We start from the raw sequence: 18,874 nt of genomic DNA, 5'->3' as shown, positions 1-18,874 counted from the left end.
GATAATGCGTATACAGAATGCCACTAACATTGATAACTGCCACCATCTAGTACCGAAAACAACTAGAAACAAGCAGTGGATGTACTTGTCATCGGTTCACACTGTGAGGTATTTTTTTCTCTTGATGACTATACTAGTAATCAGCTATATTAGTACAAATTCCCATGACAATACTTGTCATCAGTACAGAAAGAGTTAATCGAAGCTGAAACGATATTGTGACTAGGCACAGATGGTGTTAGCAACCCTTCTGTCCATCTTACAGAGAAGGAACTAAGTGTTTCTTGGGAGGTGATGGTATTGCGCATGTCACGTGGTTGTTTAGTGAATGTGTAAATGTGCGACTTGTGGCAATAAAGCCTTGCTGGCAGCAGTTGCACCTTCTGTTTCGTCCTTCTATTGACGTGTTAACCCTGCACAAGCATCAAAGATCATGTACTACCAACAAGCCCATATTTCCACCTTTTTTGAGTTCGTCCCCAGACGAGAAAGCATTCCCTCCAAAAAGAACAAAAGAAGTTAACCAGTCTAACTGAAGGACCCAGTGTACAAGACTATGGTACAAATAATGATGTAATGAACCGAAACACTTGGAGCAACAACAAATTCTAGTATTCGTAAGTTATACAGAGCTGAAGCAAGGGTGCAGAGATAATGCATGGCACGAAAGGGTGAGTTTGGAAGAACCACATTCAATTTATGCCGAAGGTGCAAATAGAATGGCTAAGGTGAACTTCAATAGTGTGAGGTAGCTTGTCGAAGCAATGAGTAAAGCCAATAACTGTGCCAGCAAGATGACCACAAAGGCTAAATGTTAGTGGTAAAAGAGAAAACATTGTCTACTAAAGAAAAGTGGGGTCAAGACACTGAAGCAGCTCTCTAAAAACCTTGAAGCTAAGAAAACAGATTTAGTGTGAACATACATATATTAGCCTCAACCTGTTCAACTGGATTGCAGGGGTACAGCTTCAAACAGCAATGCTGGTGGTACCACCTTGTGCCAATGTGTTGAACTGAAGTGTGCGGACTTTTTTTCGCATTGTGCACTTGTTTCGTCTTCATACCTCTTTCTCTTCTGCAATCCTTCTGTTTTTCTTTGCTTTCTTTCCTTCTGACATTGTAAGAGCAAATTACCAACCTTGCCACCTGACATATAAATGTTTCTGCTGGTATGTAAACTCCTTGATGTTCTTGTGCTTTTCCCCATCAAGAAGCCATCATGCAATAGAAGAATGCTCCCACACATTGTAGTTGCACACACTGCCACAAGATGTCGCCCCACGCATTTCCGTTCTCACCTTCAGGCTGTTACTACATCTATAACATTAATATGTGTGACTTAGGAGGGCTATATTTTTTACCTACACTGGCTACATAAGTGTAGGTAGCAGTAGGAAGTCGACATTTTTTTAAGCTGTTGTAGAAAAAGTGTAGCTCTGTCCACCAACACGAAGCCATTTTTTATAGCAGTAGTGTAGCATGAAAACTACACTTTCTACACCGCAGTTTCGATGAGTGTAGGTAGCAGACGACAAACAGGCTGGCATTGCAATCGCGTGGTGCCATTTTTGGCTGCGACTGTCGGCGCTGATATGGCGATGATAGTGAAGGTACACCACAAGGATGGGCAGTGAAGTGCTGGCGTGACCACGTGTCGCAGACGGTCACAGAGGAAGGTGAGCTAATCCTCCAAGAAGACAAAATTATCTTACTCACGGAATGTGCAGGCTGTTTCAGATCTCCCACTGTATTACATGCATAGACAAGCTGTCTTCGTGTGCTGTGCACTCACGGTGTATTTAGCTACAGTTTGTCTAGATTTGTTGCTGAAAGGAAACTCGAACATTGGCTTTTAGTTTCAGGCAAGGGCATATACGCAGCCAGAATTCAGCTGCTTTTTGTCTGCTTATGCAGAAGCCAACACTCTGTCTGCTCTGATTCGCTACAGCCCAGTGCAGCACACGACACAGCCTTTGCCCGACACAACACTCGTCTGCACGAGCCTGCACGAAGTGTAGGTAAAAAAATTGCCCTAATGCTAAGTATCCCTAATGCTAAGTATATGCTAAGTAAGAATGGCCAAGTAGATGTGGTACCAGAAGCACCACTCTCTCTCAGATATCCATTTGCTACAAGCCTTCAAGTGGACACAAACATATGTTGCGCAGCTACCTGAAATAAAATAAGTTAAACAGGAAAGAAATATCAGCTAAATACGAGGAAACTTGTGGCTGCAAGGCCAAACCAACACATCTAAACCAGCCCAAGGGACCACCCACCACAGAATAATCCAACAACCAACAGCACAACACTCTCACTGTGTTTTCGCTACTCTGTGGTCGATTCTTCCTAACCTCGTAATGTATCTACGCTACAGCCAAGTCATACGTCGGGCATCCTCGAGCTATTTGCATAGTCCTTAAGCTAAAATACCACCCAATACTTTTTTTCCTCAGGAATGAACACTACGCATGTAAATCATAGTGACAACAAGTGGAACAGAAAATGACAATGGAATGATGAGTGATTAGAGGAGAAGAACATGTATTGGAAACTAAACGTATATTGATGGCATCCACACTGATGATAGGAAGTAACAAGAGGACGTGGCCACGACATACGACAAGTACATTAAGCTGATATGCAGTCTACCAGAGTAATTGAGTAACTGAATAAATTGGTGGAAAACGAGTGGCCTAGAATCAAATGGAGTGAATATTATATTATGAAATCTGGGTAAGCATAATTGGTAGGCAAGATTAGAACAAGGCAAAGATAACAGCAAAGTATATGAAAAAGTCTTTATGCTACAGCTGCTTGGATTTGGTTTAGGATGATGATGGTGTTGAACAAACAAATAATACTTTTTTTTTTTTTCATACACAATGCAAAACATTAAAAGAGTTGGCATATTCATGTAGATTACAAGGTCTTAGTGTGGGCAACAAAATTGCGCTGACTGGCCTCGTGTTCATATTTGCAAAGTAAGCAACATGACCATGTGGCCAAGAAGAGTCCCATAACTGGCAACTATGCCCGAGGACAGTTCAAAGCATGATCACACTACTGACTAAGACAATCCGGTTATAAAAGCAGAGGAAAAGAATCTGGTATCCATTCATATAAGCATAGCATGCCTAGCACGAGCTGATCAAAAGGATATATGCCAGCAATCTGTGCGTGACTGCTACGTCACATGTTACGAACGTAAAAGGACAGCATTGCGTGTAATCTACATGTAACTGTTGTATCATCTGTTACACATGCAAAAGGACAGTGTTGCGTTTCCATGTCAACTGTTTAGAGAGACACATGTGGTTGGGAAATTTCAATTGCACCATTAATACCAGTGTCGCACGGGCACTTTCGATCACGATCGAGCATAATCGGGATTAAATTTCTCGACTGCGATTGGCTCATTTTCCAAGCTCTGGAAGGGAATGAATCACGATTGAGAAATTGAATCCCGATCGGGCTCAATAAGGATCGGAAGTGACAGTGTGACTGGGTTAAAAGAATAAGTCACTGATATCAATTATTAACTCTTGACGTTTAAGTAAACAAAAGAGAGTGCAGCAGAAACACTGAAAGTGATAACTGTCAGGATTTCTCGCGCACTTCTTTGCTCATAGCAGTTTCAACTGCCAATAATATGAAACAGAACTTGCCTTCAGTACAGCAATCACAATTTCTCGAGCCTGAAGTTCACCCTCAAGCACGCTGAGTAGCTTGAGGAGGTCGGTTTTACTTAGTTCCATCTTGGGGTGCCTCTGGAAAAACAAAGAATGAAAAGAATTATTTCCTGAATACACACAAGGCGGAATCATCAAAAGTCTACATGCTAATGTATGGACCCAACCACCTAATATCATTCCCTGAAGAAAGAAACAGAATCAGTAGCTTGACAAACAAATCAATCTGTACATAAAAACAGCCTCACATTTCCCGGTGAACAGAAATAATGAACACGGTGTACAGGGAGAGAGAACATGACCACGAGCACTGGCAAGTCCTTTTAGTGACAGCAGCTACTTTTTTAAGCGTTTGTAGGAATCAAGGAGCGAGATAAACTTAGACTGATAGATGAAGCAATAGCATATTCGAAACAACGACTGTCACAGAGCTTTACGTATCGGTTAAACTCGCATCAAAGAGAGTCAATGCATATTCACCCCCGGCACCGGACGAGACATTTCCCAATGGTGTGCGATTCACTGGCATACGAAAACGGACACACACACAGAGATGAACGCAACTCCGGTACCGTGGCCGCCGCTCATAAAAGCGAAGGCGATATGCCCTGCTGTGATAGGATAGACGGAGAGCTCCGATGGCGCGAGAGTCGAAGGAACTCGATAGAAAAAGAAATAGACCGTTCCGGGTCGTGTCGTCGATATAGCTCCGGGAACTCGAGAAGAAAAAAAAACAAAAGAAGAAAAATTCGGTCAACCCAAACACGCTCACAAAAGAGCGCTCACTCACGCCCGCACGCGCGGGTGCGTTCATTTACGGGCAAAATTGGCGTTGCCTGCCGCGGCTAGCCGTGACACTATTTTCCACATGCGCCGACGAAGCAAGGCCCCCCCCCCCCGAAAAAAAAAAACCGCTGCCCCCGCGACCGAACGCGCGGTTTCGAACGCATTTTGTTTTCTTGTTTTTCCAAGGCACGCGCAAACACGGAGACATCAACACGCGACGGTCTCCATTCCATCGCGCGTGCCGACTGAGAAGAAAGAATATGCACGCGCGTTTCGGTTCGACCACGGGTGGAATCACCGAAACGAGGCGGCCCAAGGCTACTGGCGTTGCTCGAACGCTCACGATGCGAACCGCGCTGTCACGCAGGGTCGCCAAAAAACGTGGGTGCCGTTTCTAGCGCTTCGCCCCCTGCCCCCCCCCCCCCCCCTTTTTTTTTTTTTTTTTTATCTTCTTCTAGGGAGGCGCGATTTCTTATTCATAGCGAGGCAATGCATACAAAGTCTCTGCGCTGCTCTAGCGCATGACACTGCATACTACTCATGGGTCCGCGCGAAGCGTAGAGCGGAGAAGGATGCGCTCGGGATAGGAACGGATGAAACGGGGGGGCGATCGTTGAACCGATTTACCTTGAGCGTGCTGCTGGTCAGCTTGTCAAATCCCTCGTAGGAGCAGGCGGCCGAGCCGGGCTGGGACTTGAGCGCTCCGCGACCCGCCATGTCGTCGCGGAAGGGGGATACAAAGCGCCTCGGCTTGTTATTTTTATTACTCGCCGACGCTGCTGGCGACGGCCGCTGTTTCCGCGAATCCGGAGACGACTCGCCGACCGACTGCGCCGGCCGATGTGGCACCACGGAATTGCCGACAGTCGCTGCCCAGGAGCGGCATCCAAGCGGGCCAGGTGATACGGATCAGCGAAGAGCTTCGCGTAACATCGCTCGCTTTGCTCGCTACGGATGGCTTTCACTCGGCGCCATCTTTTTTTGCTTGATGGCTGCTGTCCGCCGCCATAAAGACGTCATGCATCACGTGACACAAGATGGCGATTGCAGGTGGGGGGGGGGGGGGGGGGTCTTGGAGTTTTTCGTAGCTATTTTTTCTTGCTTCGCTCAGACCGCGCGGCAGCTGTCACTTGCCTAAGTTTCTCACGTGATTAGAGTTTCGACAGCAGTGAGCAAGGACGCGTGTCTATACCGCGCTTGTTCACATAGGGCTGCTCCCACTTTTTCTTATGCCCGAGAACAACTGAAACAGCAAAAAGTGGATAAACAGTTTCGGTTTCGTGTTTTAAAATTCACTTTGTTATATCTACGAATAAACATAAGTGTCGGTCGCTTTTTATCGAAGGGATGACTTGAGAAAGAGCATAGTCTGACGAGCTTAACGAATAGGTCATTCCTATCACGACAGACCTCAGTCGATTTTCTTGCAGTGCTTGAAAGCCTAGTGGCGAAGCCCACTTTACACACAACAGTTTTACGAAATTTAGTGCGTATTTTAGACAAACGCTGGGCTTTATCGAACAAACGTAGTTGACATAGTTGTATAGGTAGTACTACACTACAATGTAGGAGTTCAGGTGACTATCTCAAATATAAATAGCGTTGACTCCGCATGAACGTTCGGTCGTCTACAACGGAAGAGATTCTCAGCCTTATTAAAGCTTGCAGGTTTCCAAATTTCCGATCTTGTGACATGCCGGAACCTTGCAAGCAATCTGTCTTATTCCTTACTTCGCATTTTTGGCACCGCTATATTGGTGCGCGTTACTCCGGAAGCTTCTTCGACGTGATGAAATTCAAGGGAACTCTCGTTGACGTCACAAAGCCGAAAGGTTGCGCGGCTGCGGCTGGCTGGACGTACACACTTTCTCCACATCAAAATGCACTCATTCACTGAAAAAAAAAAAAAAAAAAAAAAACTTTTATGCTTAGCTGACTTAGGCGACGCTTGCTATGTAAAACAAAATTATTAAGTTTCACAGAAACCACTACTTCTTAAGCCGTGACAGAAACTGCACTTTAAACGAGTTGTATAGTTGATTTCGTGACACCAGGTGACGCGACAATTTGCGAAAAAATTCAAATAAAGGAGTTTTTAATGAACTAAATCATGATGTTATTTTTCTATTGTGTTTTAAAAAGCATAGAATACGTGAGGACTGTCACTGCAGGAATATATTTGTGATGAAATATTTGCATATTTCTGGCTGTTTCTAACTTGCGAAACTTTTCTCGCATCATATCGCCGCTGGATCGCGGCTGAACGCTTCCGCTGCGCCAATGCTTTGCTAAACATTTCTCACATGACTGCTTACAAACGAGTCCTGCTTTGCGCGAGAGGTCCTAGAAGAGCGTAATCGTGCTTTACGACCGTCAACTGCCGCCCAACGACAATACCGCCGCCGTCTGCATCATTCTTTTTTTGTTGTGGTCACGTGATAAAGGATCAGGCGATAGCCGTGACGTCATCCGCTCGTACCAGAGACGAGCCCCCCCACCCTCTCGCTCGTCATGTGTAGGATGCGTTGTTGATATGGGGAGCTGCTAGCTCCCTGAGGTGCGTACGCAATTATTAGCTAATCATGGGGAATAAAATATCCCGCCCGACTCGACCGAGCTGACGAACTCAACGCGGTGTGGATTCGGAGACGTCGTTCGCCTGCGCGAACGGTGAGATTCGCGATTATGTTGGCCCGAAGGACACATTGGATCGCCCGACCCAACGGTTACTGCTGGCGTAGGCCGTCAAGCAGGTGAGCAACGTTTGTCCTACGTATTTGATTTCTTCGTACACTAAGACGCAGGAAACCAGCGGTAGTTGTTGCGCAGGCGAGCGTCCGTAGTCGTGAGCTGCAATTCGCGCACAGCTGACGCGACGAGTGGCTGCAAATTGCCGTTGGTTTCGGATAGTTTTAGTGAGGAAAGGAAGGGCATATGTGTTGCGTGCGTTCGTCACGTAGCTGTTACCTTATCTTGAGCTATCGCGCGGCTGCCGCGCACGTTCTGTGTCAAAACACAAGAGCTGAAGGTGCGTAACTTCGAGGATCTGATCTAGAGGAATGCTTCACGATGGCGCTTGGCGTACGTGACGGAAAGTCAGGCCTGCCCTGACGGCTACGGTGTTTCGAGGAAGTCCAGTTTCTTGCTCGACGTTAAGCCGCGATCCTCGCGATCAAATCTGGCGCTCGTCTATGTAAGCAAAACAGCTGCAATCGCAGCTGTGCATATATCGTACGTGTCCGCAGGTATAGCGTCAGAGTTGTCGAGCTGCGTTCAGTGTTGCGAAATTACGCTATGATACCGTCAAGTTCCAACTGTTGCAGTACGAAAGCGTTACAACCGCCTCGATCACTGTGAGTTATATCACCCTGCTTATTTTCAAATTTCGCGCATTTCAGGTTGAAAAGAAAGCCTGGCTTAACGCTGGCCCGCCAGAACAGCACTTCCAAGTCCATGCCAAACCCATACTGGATGTCCAAGCTCACCAACTCGCTGGAGCGTCTTCAGAGCAAGACGCGCCTCAAGTTGAACGCCCGCGTGTTCGACAGCATAGCTGCATTCAGGGATACTCACTTTCAAAGGATGGTTTTACTGTTGCGCAGCAGTGCGTCGATACAACCTAGGTTGCAAAACAGGGCAAGTACCGGTCTCGAAACGCAAGAGGCATTGCAGAGCTCTGCAGACAACCAAAGAACAGACATTGAGGATCTGAAGCAGACGCCCTCTGAGACTCTTGGTTCGTGGCGAGAGCTTCTTCGCAAGGCCATCACACCGGCGCCAGTAGCTGAAGACCACCGAACAGTACGGCTGGGTGTGCAGCAGATGACGAACAAGGACCTGTCATCTGGCGACAGCGTGGTGAAAGGAGAGATAATAGTTAGAGACCCCGCGAAGGATGACAGCTCCTGGCAGGAGTTTGCGAAGGCACAGGAGTCCGAGGTGAACAAGATTCTGTCCGAATTGGAGCTGGGGGAAGACCAGAAGCCCAAGCCGCAGAAGGAGGATGTAGCTGCTGCAGACGCTAAAAGCAAGGTTCCTGCTCTGTCACAAGTATGTGCATCTCTTTATCTGTAACTGTAATCGACTCTTGGCTTTAACAGCAGCCAATACTGTTGATAGCATAGACGGAGCGCCGCTCAGTTCACTGACAAAGCAAAGTAGAAGAATTGGAATAAAATTGTGGCATTGCCAACCCATGTTTGCCATTTGCTCATAAGTACACGCAATGTTTGTATATCATAAGGTTCATGCATGACATCATTGCTTAGTTTCGCAGTGCACATTGTTGTTTTGGAGATGTACAGGTACAGTCTGCAGCATTTTATACACTGTGAAATCAACTTGAAACATAACGGAATGAAGTGCAAATGTTACTACTTGAGTTTGCAATTTGGTATTGATATGTAAACTATTGCTGAATGTGGCATTATAGATGAGCACTCATTTTGGGCTGAGTAATAAAATTTGCTTTCATGAGTGAACTTAAACTCAAAAGAGTGTGCTTGCTGTTTCACACTAATTGTCGCTGCTTGTTTCAAGCCACTATATTGTACAAACCACAGAATTGTTCGCAAAATGTTGATGCTTTATCATTAACAAATGTTTTTACTCCATCCCACCTGGAATATTAGTAGCAAGCAATGTAATTGTTCAAAGCTGTTAATGAGAGTGAAGATGTGTGCTGGGTTAACAGACACGAGGTCTGCTGAGGTTAGGCATTTAGGCTACAGCAGCGGTTAGTGTAGGCCAAGCAACTACTGAGAGAGTCAAGAGCCAAGTGTGTTGATTCACTCAATTTAATTAGTTATTTCCCAGAGCCTGTCACCTACTTCACCTTGATCAGTGGCTTCTGTTGTTTGCTTTTGTTTTGTTTGTGATTCACGTATAAACAAAAAATTTCAATCATACGCGTTGCTCTCTGTTAGGTGGAAATAGATCGAACGTCACGCGCCCTTCTGAAAACAGTTGTGGCAGCCTCATCACCGGCGTCCCAAGTGGCACGACTGGAGGAACTCAACAACCACATTCTGAGCTATCCCAGCAGTCTGTGCATACTTGTTAAGGTGAGCCAAATCTTTGATCAAAAGTGAGTTACAGAACAAAAAACCGGCAAGGACACTAGATAGTAGATAAATTGAACGCACTGCGCTTTGTGAGCCTTATTCACAGTGTGTTTTCTAGTGTCCTCGTGGTTTTCTTGCGCTATAACTTGCTTTCGACAAGACGAAACAACAGGTCCATATTGCAACCTTTCGTCTGTTTCTGGTCTCCAATTTCATGCGTGAGCTCCAATTCTGAACTTGGTAGCTGCACATTAAAAGAAAAAGAAAGCGTCCTATGAAAATCTAAAATGCAGGAGCGTTTCATTCTTACATGTGCTCACTTGTATACCTTACTGCTGGAATTTGTCACTTAGCAACCACCAAACTGATTTATATTAAACTTGTTAAATCCCGGTGACCACTGTTAAAAAAAAAAAAGTTTAAATCTTAGTGACCATTCGGAGCAGAGTCTTTATTCATATGCATTCACAAAACGTTGTAAAGAAAGATTACACAAAGCAATATAGTGAGTGCAGAAAGAAACTAGACTGCAGATCAAGTCACCCATTGCTGACAGCACATAGCAGTTCTTCAAATTTTGTTACATCGAACCTTGTGGCAATCACTAAATTAGCACTAAGCTTTGAATTCATTCACTGATTTTACGCGGCATGAATGATGACTAGCATGAAGCAGTGACTTCGCTAACCCCGTAAATGTCCTCTTATAATACCACGAAGACTACTTGGACCAGGCCAATTTGTGCACTGTGCGTTTGTGACTTCCTTTCATTATTGAACTAACAGCACGAAAGCAGAACTTGGACACAAACGACAAAACAAGGCCCTTCTCTTCTCTTGTCTCCGTGTTCTACTTCCACACTTACCTGTAGCGGTAGCCCTGTAGTGTTGCACTGCTGAGCTCGAGTTTGCAGGTTTGATCTCAGTCGCGGCAGCCACATTTCGATGGAGGTTGAAATGAAAACATTTGTCGCGTACTTAGATTTAGGTGCACGTTAAAGATACCCTGATGGGTCAAAATTAAAGGCGTGCCTCATAATCAGATTGTGCTTTTGGCACGTCAAACCACAGAATTTAATTTAATTTACTTTTACACCCAGCCAACTAGCCCAAACCTGCGCCTCACTTTCCTTTCATCGCGCTAATCTATGCTCGACGTTTCCCCAGGAACGGGCCATCGCTCACATTCTCCGAATGCGGGAGTACTCCAACAACAGTTCCGTCGTGTCCACGGCACGGGAGACTCTGGCCCTACTGGGCTATGTTGATCCGCCGAGGGGAAGGGGCCTGCGTATCCTCTCCATCGACGGCGGAGGAACGAGGTAAGCCTTTCTCCTGTGGTCTAGAAATTTTGGTCGAAGGTACACTGGAGGAAAATGCAAAGCTGAGCTAGGCTAGTGGTGTTATGCTGCTAGTACCACATGTACCATAGTAAACAAGGTGCGATATCTTCGATTTTGGTTCTTCTGAGCAGAACTGCTCAGCGAGCTAATGCGGCGGCATGCCAGACCGTTAGTCCTGGATGCTCACTTGAATGCTCACTCTCGAATATTGCCTTCCACATTGTTCACACCATGTAGCCTACCCATCGTACGTACTGCTTGCGTAATCCCAAGAACGTATCACAAGGAAACCGTTTACATCAGCCAGTGTGTCTGAAAATATGCACACACTAGTCAGAGTAAGTTTAATGATAACAGGAGGGGTAAGTAATGCTACTGCAGGTTTAATGTGTGACAAGGGATGAAATAAGGAGGGAGAGAGAAGGAAGAAAATATACTTACACACACAAGCATGTACTCGTACGCAAGCTCGGGAAATGTGTGCAACAGTGAGCACCATCAAATGAACACGGTGGAAAGTGGAGCTATATAGGACCGGCAGTGAACAACATATTATCCATCTCTGTCCCCCTGGTGGCACATTTCATTTGAGAATATAATTTTTCTAAAAAAATGGCATCTGATAGCTTAGAAGCGTAGGTAATGAATTTTTCACAGAAAACCACAAAAAGTTTACAGTCACTTTTGCATACGCTAAAGAGGATGAAGGAGAAAGCCTGCGTGCTCGCGGGACATTCATTGAATTACTTGACATTCTCATTCGCATGCAGCTGGGCCAACATAGCAGAAGGGGTCGTGGAACCACAGGCATGCACATTGTTAAATGTAAAGCTTCCTTTGCGGACCTGGACGGGTTTTGACGCTGCAGTGATTGGACAGTGCAGAGGAGGGTATGTGGAGAGGAAGAAGGTATGTGTAGGGTGAGGTGCCAATTGATCAGCTGCGTCAGTGATGACGTCGTCCCCGCCGTTGCGAATGCACAGCTGCAATCGGTCGCGTCTGAACTCTTCAGAGATGGCTCATGTCAAATCAGTGAAGAGTGATGCGTCATGTCAGTGACACAGCAACTGAATTCCATTGCCGTATCAGTCATCTGCTGGCGATCATCAGAAGCGCCATCAGTTCCGGAGCGCCACGGCAGGTGCCACCACCAGTAGGCCGTCTCGCACGTGCTGTGCAATCGGGCGTGGTCGGTGCGGTCAGTGTGCTGGCACTGCTCAAATAAACAAGTTTTGTTAACTTGATGCTTTCCTTGCTTCGACAACAATCTGCAACTGGTTTCTGCATAATTTTCTGTCAGAAACTCTCGATGCACTACACGTGTGAGAAGATTCGTCTTCTCCAGAACTTCTTGTGGATTGCCGAGTGGAAATGATCGTAATTTGGTTGTCTCCCCGTTCCATTGCAGGGGCATTCTGGCCATCGAGTTCCTACGACAGCTGGAGCTCTGCACGGGACGACGGGTGTTCGAGCTGTTCGACTACGTGGCCGGCGTGAGCACGGGCGCCATCTTGGGCTACCTGCTTGGCGGCCTGCACACTTCCCTGGACCGGTGCGAGTCCCTGTACCGCAACATGAGCCTCGAGGTGTTCACCCAGAACGCTTGGTGGGGCACGGGGCGCCTGGTCTGGAGTCATGCCTACTACGACACCTCGTACTGGACTGATGCCATCAGGTGCGTGCAGTAGCATCGCATTATTATAGTTGATGGTGCAAGTGGGAGCCAATGCTATGCTGTCCCACCTTGTGATGAGAAATTGAAAGTCATAATAAACTAAAACACTTAAATTCACGAATTAACTTTTTAGTTACTTTATGGCACATATTGCAATTTACTAATTGTAGCCGGTGAGTTTGCAAGGCACGGGTTTCAAGATGGAACGAAATTTATCGCCATGAAATTCACGATAAAAATGCGGGCAACACGTATTCCACTTATTTTTGTAACGAACTGAAGTTTTATGCATTGAAGCACAAAAGAAATGGAACACTTATGTATTTTGTTGCACACCTTGGAAATGAATATGTCGAAACTGGTCGTCCCAGTGGTCGTTCCAAAGTGGATATTGCCTTGTGAACTCACCGGTTGCAATTAGTAAATTGCAATATATACTGTAAAGTAATTAATGAAAATGTTGATTTGTGAATTTTTCATAGTCAATTATTCTTTTAGATTTCTTGTACAAGTAATGTCTGCCTCTGAGTAATTCAGCACAATGACTAGAATTGTGCTATCTGCCACAGACAATTACAAAAAATTCCGTTATGGCCTAAAAAAAAAAGAACACCCAGTAGTTAATTGCTTCATCTTCATTACACCGTGCTGTGCAGCCTGTCTCTCTCTCTCTCTCTATATATATATATATATATATCATGATTCTTTTTTGTTCCCTTGTTCTACCAGGCGGGTCTTTGAAGACAAAACGCTATTGGAAACGACAAGAAATTCGTGCAGTCCAAAGGTAAGCTATATGCAAAACAAAACGTATTGAATTTCTTGATATTGTATTAGAGGTGGCAGCACTAATGGCATTGCATCGCCTTTGCATTTGCAGAGTTTTTTTCTGCACACTGGAAATTTATTTTATGTTCAATTAGGCTAGCCTACCCCAACTCTCGCATGACTTGCAGAGGTCGTGAAATGCCTCCAACTAGGCCTCACTTGTCTGGTAGGGTTCTGAACGTCACTGTTTCTGCAAAGCAAAATACAGTCAGAGAGCTGAATAGTATATGGGCTGAAAGCCAAATTTTCTTACTGCTGTTTAATGTATTAAGTTGAGCTGTATAGCTCTACACATGTTATGTGCTGTGTATAACTTGTACAATGTAAGTACAGTAGACAGCCGTAAAGACAACTTGAAGGGCCGTGAAAATCTGATCCGTCTTGTCAGAAGTTAGTCTTAACAGAAGCAGATTACAGAACTCAAGTTTTGAGTTTCGTGCAGTATTGTATGTATCATCATCAACAAATTAAATGCGAATGTGAAAGTACAAAATATGAAATTTCTTATCAGTAGTAACTTTACAGGGCTACATCTAGTCACCATGTGTCCGGTCACCAAAAATAGTGTAATCCCAGACTGAATGTGCTAGCCAAAATCATGCCAACCTCAGATGAAGGGGTGAAAGTGAAAACAAAAGAACTCATTGTAGCTGGCTATAGTTTGGTTGCAATTGAACTGTCCATGATTGCACTTTTGGAGATGAACTGTATAATGCAGTTAATGAAACAGCTTGTTGCCAGCATAATATTTAGTGTTGTGGTAGTTCATTTTTTTTTTTTTTTTTCGTGCATTGTGAGCCTTGCAACATTTACCAGTCTGTTACCTTGTTAAACATTAGGGGCTGCTCAAGCTGGCCATTCAGGACCAGTATAATGTAGTAACTGACAAAACGCGAGAAGCAAAATAATTGAAATGGAAACATTACATTCTCTCAGCCTAGCTCCTTTCCGGGCTGTGCTTTGGGGAAATGAAACAAGCTAGTTAAAACAAGTTTGGAACTACATTGATTTCGCAGGTGGGAGCCATATCGGTGGCAGTGAATCAGCCGACTCTGAAGCCGTACGTCTTCCGCAACTACAACCTCCCACACCGGGTCGAGTCGCACTACTACGGCAGCTGCAAGTACAAGATGTGGCAAGCTATCCGGGCCTCGGGTGCTGCGCCGGGGTACTTCGAAGAGTACGACCTCGACGGCTTCGTCCACCAGGTCTGTGCTTCCTGAGTCACTGCCTGTCTACATCCAAACCTTTTGTTGCACAAGTCTCATTAACCTGTCTCACTTGCTTTGCATTGCACATCTGAGTATGTACCATGGCCACATTCCAACAGAAGAGTAATACAAGAACGCTCTTGTGCCAAGCTTTGCGCGCATGCAAGATAACCTAAAATAGTCAAATTTCATCTGGAGCCCTTCACCGTAATGTCTGCCATAGTCCCTGCGCTGCTTTGAAATGTGAAACGCAATCGTTCAATCGATAAACCCATCAGTCAGATTGCATGTAGCCACGCCATCAACGCAGAGTGTCAATGTCGCCCGCCATTTCACGTCTCGCAGGACGGTGGCCTGATGTGCAACAACCCAACGGCCGTGGCGATCCACGAAGCCAAGCTTCTGTGGCCCAACGAGCCAATCCAGTGCGTTGTGTCGTTAGGTGGAGGCCGCTTCATTCCGGAGGTGACGGAGCAGAACCAGGGGTTCACGTCGCTCAAGAAAAAGATCCTCAAGGTCATCGACAGTGCCACTGACACTGAAGGTGTGTTTCCTTGGAGCAGCTCGGATGACTGAACGTACCACAGAGTGCAAATTAACGGCCATATTTACGAATGGACCTCGACTTTAAGCCCTTCTTCGAGTCCCACTGAGTGAAGTGTTTACTCCAAAAAAGTTTGCTCCCATTGGGGTGGATCTTTTCTCCAAACAGTAATTGTCATCTGTGCTGCTTGCATTTCCTTTCTTGAAAACTGTGTGCTCGCTACTTTCCTGTCAAGAATGCTATGTCACACTAATAACACGTATGCTGTTTGCGGTTTGAAAGTCCTGGGTACGCCGCATTAAAGAAAAGAAAGACACGCAACATAGATGACGATTATTGTTCGGGGACAAAGATACACGCCAAAGAGTGCAAACTTTTCTTAGATTGTAGAGCCTCTTGAATGAATAGTGAACAGCACTTATCGCTCATTGGTGATTCCTATGACAGGCAATAGAGTAGTGGCAACAGAGTAGTGAAAGGAGAAGGGATGGTCAGAGACCCGGCAAAGGGTGACGGCTCCTGGCAATAGTTTGCCAAGGCACAAAGGTCAGAGGTGTACAAGATTCTGTCCAAAATGGTTTTGATGTCTACAATGAGAAGCTGCTTGAGAAATGCACCATCGTTTGACTGCATTTGACTAGTTGCCGAGAAGTGCCTTGTTACAAGATCACTGCTAAATCTTTGTGCAGCGTCACTGAATAGCAACAACTGTTGTGGTTCAGCTGCAGCATTACCATTCACTTTATTTAGTTGAGGTGGAGGCTCAAGCAGAAAAGCATTCTGCAATACAGAGGGTAAAGGTTGTACACTCAACCACAAAAGTTCATGGACCGTGTGATCCGAGAAATAGCTGATTATTTCCGTAGCCTCGGAACGCAGCCGGGTATATTTGGATTTTCAGCCTGTACCAATGCAGTCAAACCTCGATATAACAAACATGGATACAGTAAAAGATCGTTAATTCAATTTCGTGGGGATGCTACGAAAAGTTGAATTGTACAAAATTTGAACTAATGATAATCTGAGAAAGAGTCACTCAGTTAAGGCGCGTTTATAGTCTGACGTTTTCAGCGCGTGGGTGAGCGTCGCTTGTGGCCAGTCTCGCTGCGCCAGCCCGAAATGCCGTTCCCTTTATTTCGACGCGCGCACCTTTGGCTGCCCTCTTCGGAGCATGCATAGAACGATCCCCAACCCACGTGCCACTTTGAACGACTGTCTGGCACCATCAGCGAAGTGGCCTGGGCGCATTTTAAAGCACACTCCACCGCCACCGCTCGTTGCAGGAACATGTGCAAAGAGCCAAGCTGCGCGGCCCGCAGCGGCGACACCAGCTGTGGCTAACGTGCTGCCACACACTAGCACTTTCCCCATCCACGATCGCGTGGAGTTCAAATTATCGATCGGTGGCAATGCGGATTTCAGTGTGAATTAGTGGGATGCGTTACATATTGCTTTCTATACATTGTTGGGCGGACTGCGGCGGCTAATTCAAATTATCCGAAATTTCGAATCAACGAGTTGTAAATTAATGAGATTTTACTGTATAACAAAGTAAATCTTAAATTTTTCTAATATAACAGTGTTTAACTAATATAACAGCGTAATTGAAGTGCTTTAGCTGAATTACTCAAAGCAGTGCATATTACTCACATGAGAAATTGAAATGCATAATCGACTAATGCAACAAAATTTTATATATTTAAAAATACAGTATTTACTTGTGTGAGGCCTGCATCTCCCACTTTGTGTGTGGCCATCTTCTCCAAGCAGTAACCTAAGCTACTGTGTGAAAAAAAAAAAAAAGTTTTGGTTGCATCCACTGTAATCATTTAACTTAAGAGGCACCATGTAGACGTCATGCCCAATGCAAGGTCTGCTGAAGGTTTGTTCTTAGTCTGAAAATTGACCTTTTTTTTTTTTTTTTTTTTCAGCGGTTCACACTACAGTTCAAGATCTCCTGCCTCCAAACGCCTACTTCCGTTTCAACCCATACCTCTCAGAATGGATCACTCTGGATGAAAACCGTGCTGAAAAGTTAGACCAACTCAAGCAGGACGCCCAGATGTACCTGAGGCGCAACTCCGAAAAGTTCGACTCCGCTGTCAAAAGTCTGCTAACGAAGCGAGGGCCAATGCAGAGGGTCAACGACTGGTTAAGGATGCAGCTGACTATTAAGTGGTGATAGTCGAACGTTACGGGCATTCAGCACTTATAAATGTAAGAACTTTAGAACAAAGGAATATAGCGGGAGCGAATGGTCTCTCTTGCATTTGGCAAGCAACGCAATTTGTTCCTTTTTTACTACGGTATTTTAAAAAGCTAGGAGTGTTTATTGTAAAGGTTAGGCAAGTGATTCGAGGAAATATTTCTCCTTGACTTCTTAAGATGAATGTATTGGATGCGTGCGTGGTTACCTATGGAAATTATTGTTGGCGTATTACAGTACGCAGCTTGTATGATAACCCTTCGTACAAATAATTGATCGAGTACCACCTACAGCACCACTATGGTGCTACCCTGACTTGTCAATTATGCACATTTTCACAACCGCGATCGACGTACGTACTTACTTCCACACAACTTCGTCGTAATTTTGTTATGTAGTGGGGCAGCCTGCCTAGCACAGATATGTTACATTTGTTCTCTGCAAGCTTTTAGCTGTATATTATTTCACTCATGCTTCGCTAGTCAGCCTGCAAGCCTCTGTCAGTTAGGCATGCATTGTTGTGTGCAAACAGACAAGTTTGTCATTGGGGACTCGACATCGTCCTGCCTCGTAACATTGTAAATAAAATGATGTTGATTGTTTTCTTGGTGTGTGTGTGTGTGTGTAATTTCTGTTGTCACTCGCATAGACCAGATTCTCCATTTGATGCGCGAAAGGATTAAAAAAAAAGAAAAGCAATGGAACTTGGAATAGGCACTACGTAGAACACAATAACATAACACATACTGCATTTAGGTCTGGCTCAATTTACCATGCTCGATCACCATCAAAAGTGACATTGCTCACGAATAGCAATCATGCACATCCCTGAAATGATGCTGTCGAGGCACAAACAGCCTTGGATGTCTCGCAATAAATGCTGCTGTCAGTAATACGGCTTCACGTACAACACTGTGCCTTACTGCAGTTGAAGGCATAAAACGACAAATAAGGATGGTTCCATGAAATTGGTTACTAACGTCAAAGAACAAAAAAATGGCAACGCTTTCAGTAAATGGATTAGTAACTTTCAAAGTGTTGCATTGCCCTCAGAGAATTAAAAAAAAGACGGATTAAATCGCCTAATCAACGCGCATTCTATATTTTTTCTTTGCATAGAGGAAGCTTAAGTTTGTTGGTGAATAGTTACTTTATAGGCTTCGTCTAGAAGGGAGCCTATATATGATTAACAACGAAATGTGACCGGATTTTTAGAATCGACAAAGGGCTTGCTGGTATGACCATAAATACCATTGCATGACATCACGAAAGCGTTCAATGTAGCACTCTTAGCAGTAGTTCTGTAACACGGTTGTGTCGATGTGGTAGTTACTCTACATTCAATGCTTTGCCCAGAGACTCGTTAGGTAAAGCCCCTCCATTACCATCTTCACTGGCCGTGAATACCACGGAGGTCGACAAGGAGGCATGGAGGAAGGAAAAAACTTTCGTTCCTCTATGGTGATAGTTCCTCCATGCATGGAGGAATGATTCAAACTCAGCAAGCGTCACATCCGGTTTCTGCTG

The 18,874-nt window shown here is 45.0% G+C and overlaps 2 protein-coding genes across 2 annotated transcripts in view; one reads left to right on the top strand and one right to left on the bottom strand.

Moving 5' to 3' along the window:
• Positions 1-5,498, bottom strand: part of LOC119431294 (CTTNBP2 N-terminal-like protein) — a 35,237-nt gene extending 29,739 nt beyond the window's left edge. Inside the window, exons 1-2 of the mRNA XM_037698766.2 lie at positions 5,106-5,498; positions 3,669-3,770 (exon numbers count right to left, since the gene is read on the bottom strand). Of these exons, the coding sequence (XP_037554694.1) occupies positions 3,669-3,770; positions 5,106-5,195 (192 nt within the window). The 5' untranslated portion in view covers positions 5,196-5,498. The remainder of the gene's footprint in view (positions 1-3,668; positions 3,771-5,105) is intronic.
• A 1,432-nt stretch (positions 5,499-6,930) lies between these two features.
• LOC119431293 (calcium-independent phospholipase A2-gamma) lies at positions 6,931-17,929 on the top strand. Its single transcript, XM_037698764.2, has 9 exons — positions 6,931-7,231; positions 7,877-8,528; positions 9,404-9,541; positions 10,708-10,862; positions 12,292-12,558; positions 13,288-13,345; positions 14,403-14,594; positions 14,943-15,141; positions 17,073-17,929. The coding sequence occupies exons 1-9, from the start codon at positions 7,164-7,166 to the stop codon at positions 17,321-17,323; spliced, it is 1,980 nt and encodes a 659-aa protein (XP_037554692.1). The 5' UTR covers positions 6,931-7,163; the 3' UTR covers positions 17,324-17,929.
• Positions 17,930-18,874: the final 945 nt, after the last annotated feature.

The sequence above is a fragment of the Dermacentor silvarum genome, chromosome 10, assembly GCF_013339745.2.
Source record: "Dermacentor silvarum isolate Dsil-2018 chromosome 10, BIME_Dsil_1.4, whole genome shotgun sequence".
Classification (NCBI taxonomy): Eukaryota; Metazoa; Arthropoda; class Arachnida; order Ixodida; family Ixodidae; genus Dermacentor; species Dermacentor silvarum.
This window is presented reverse-complemented; position numbering and strand designations above follow the sequence as displayed.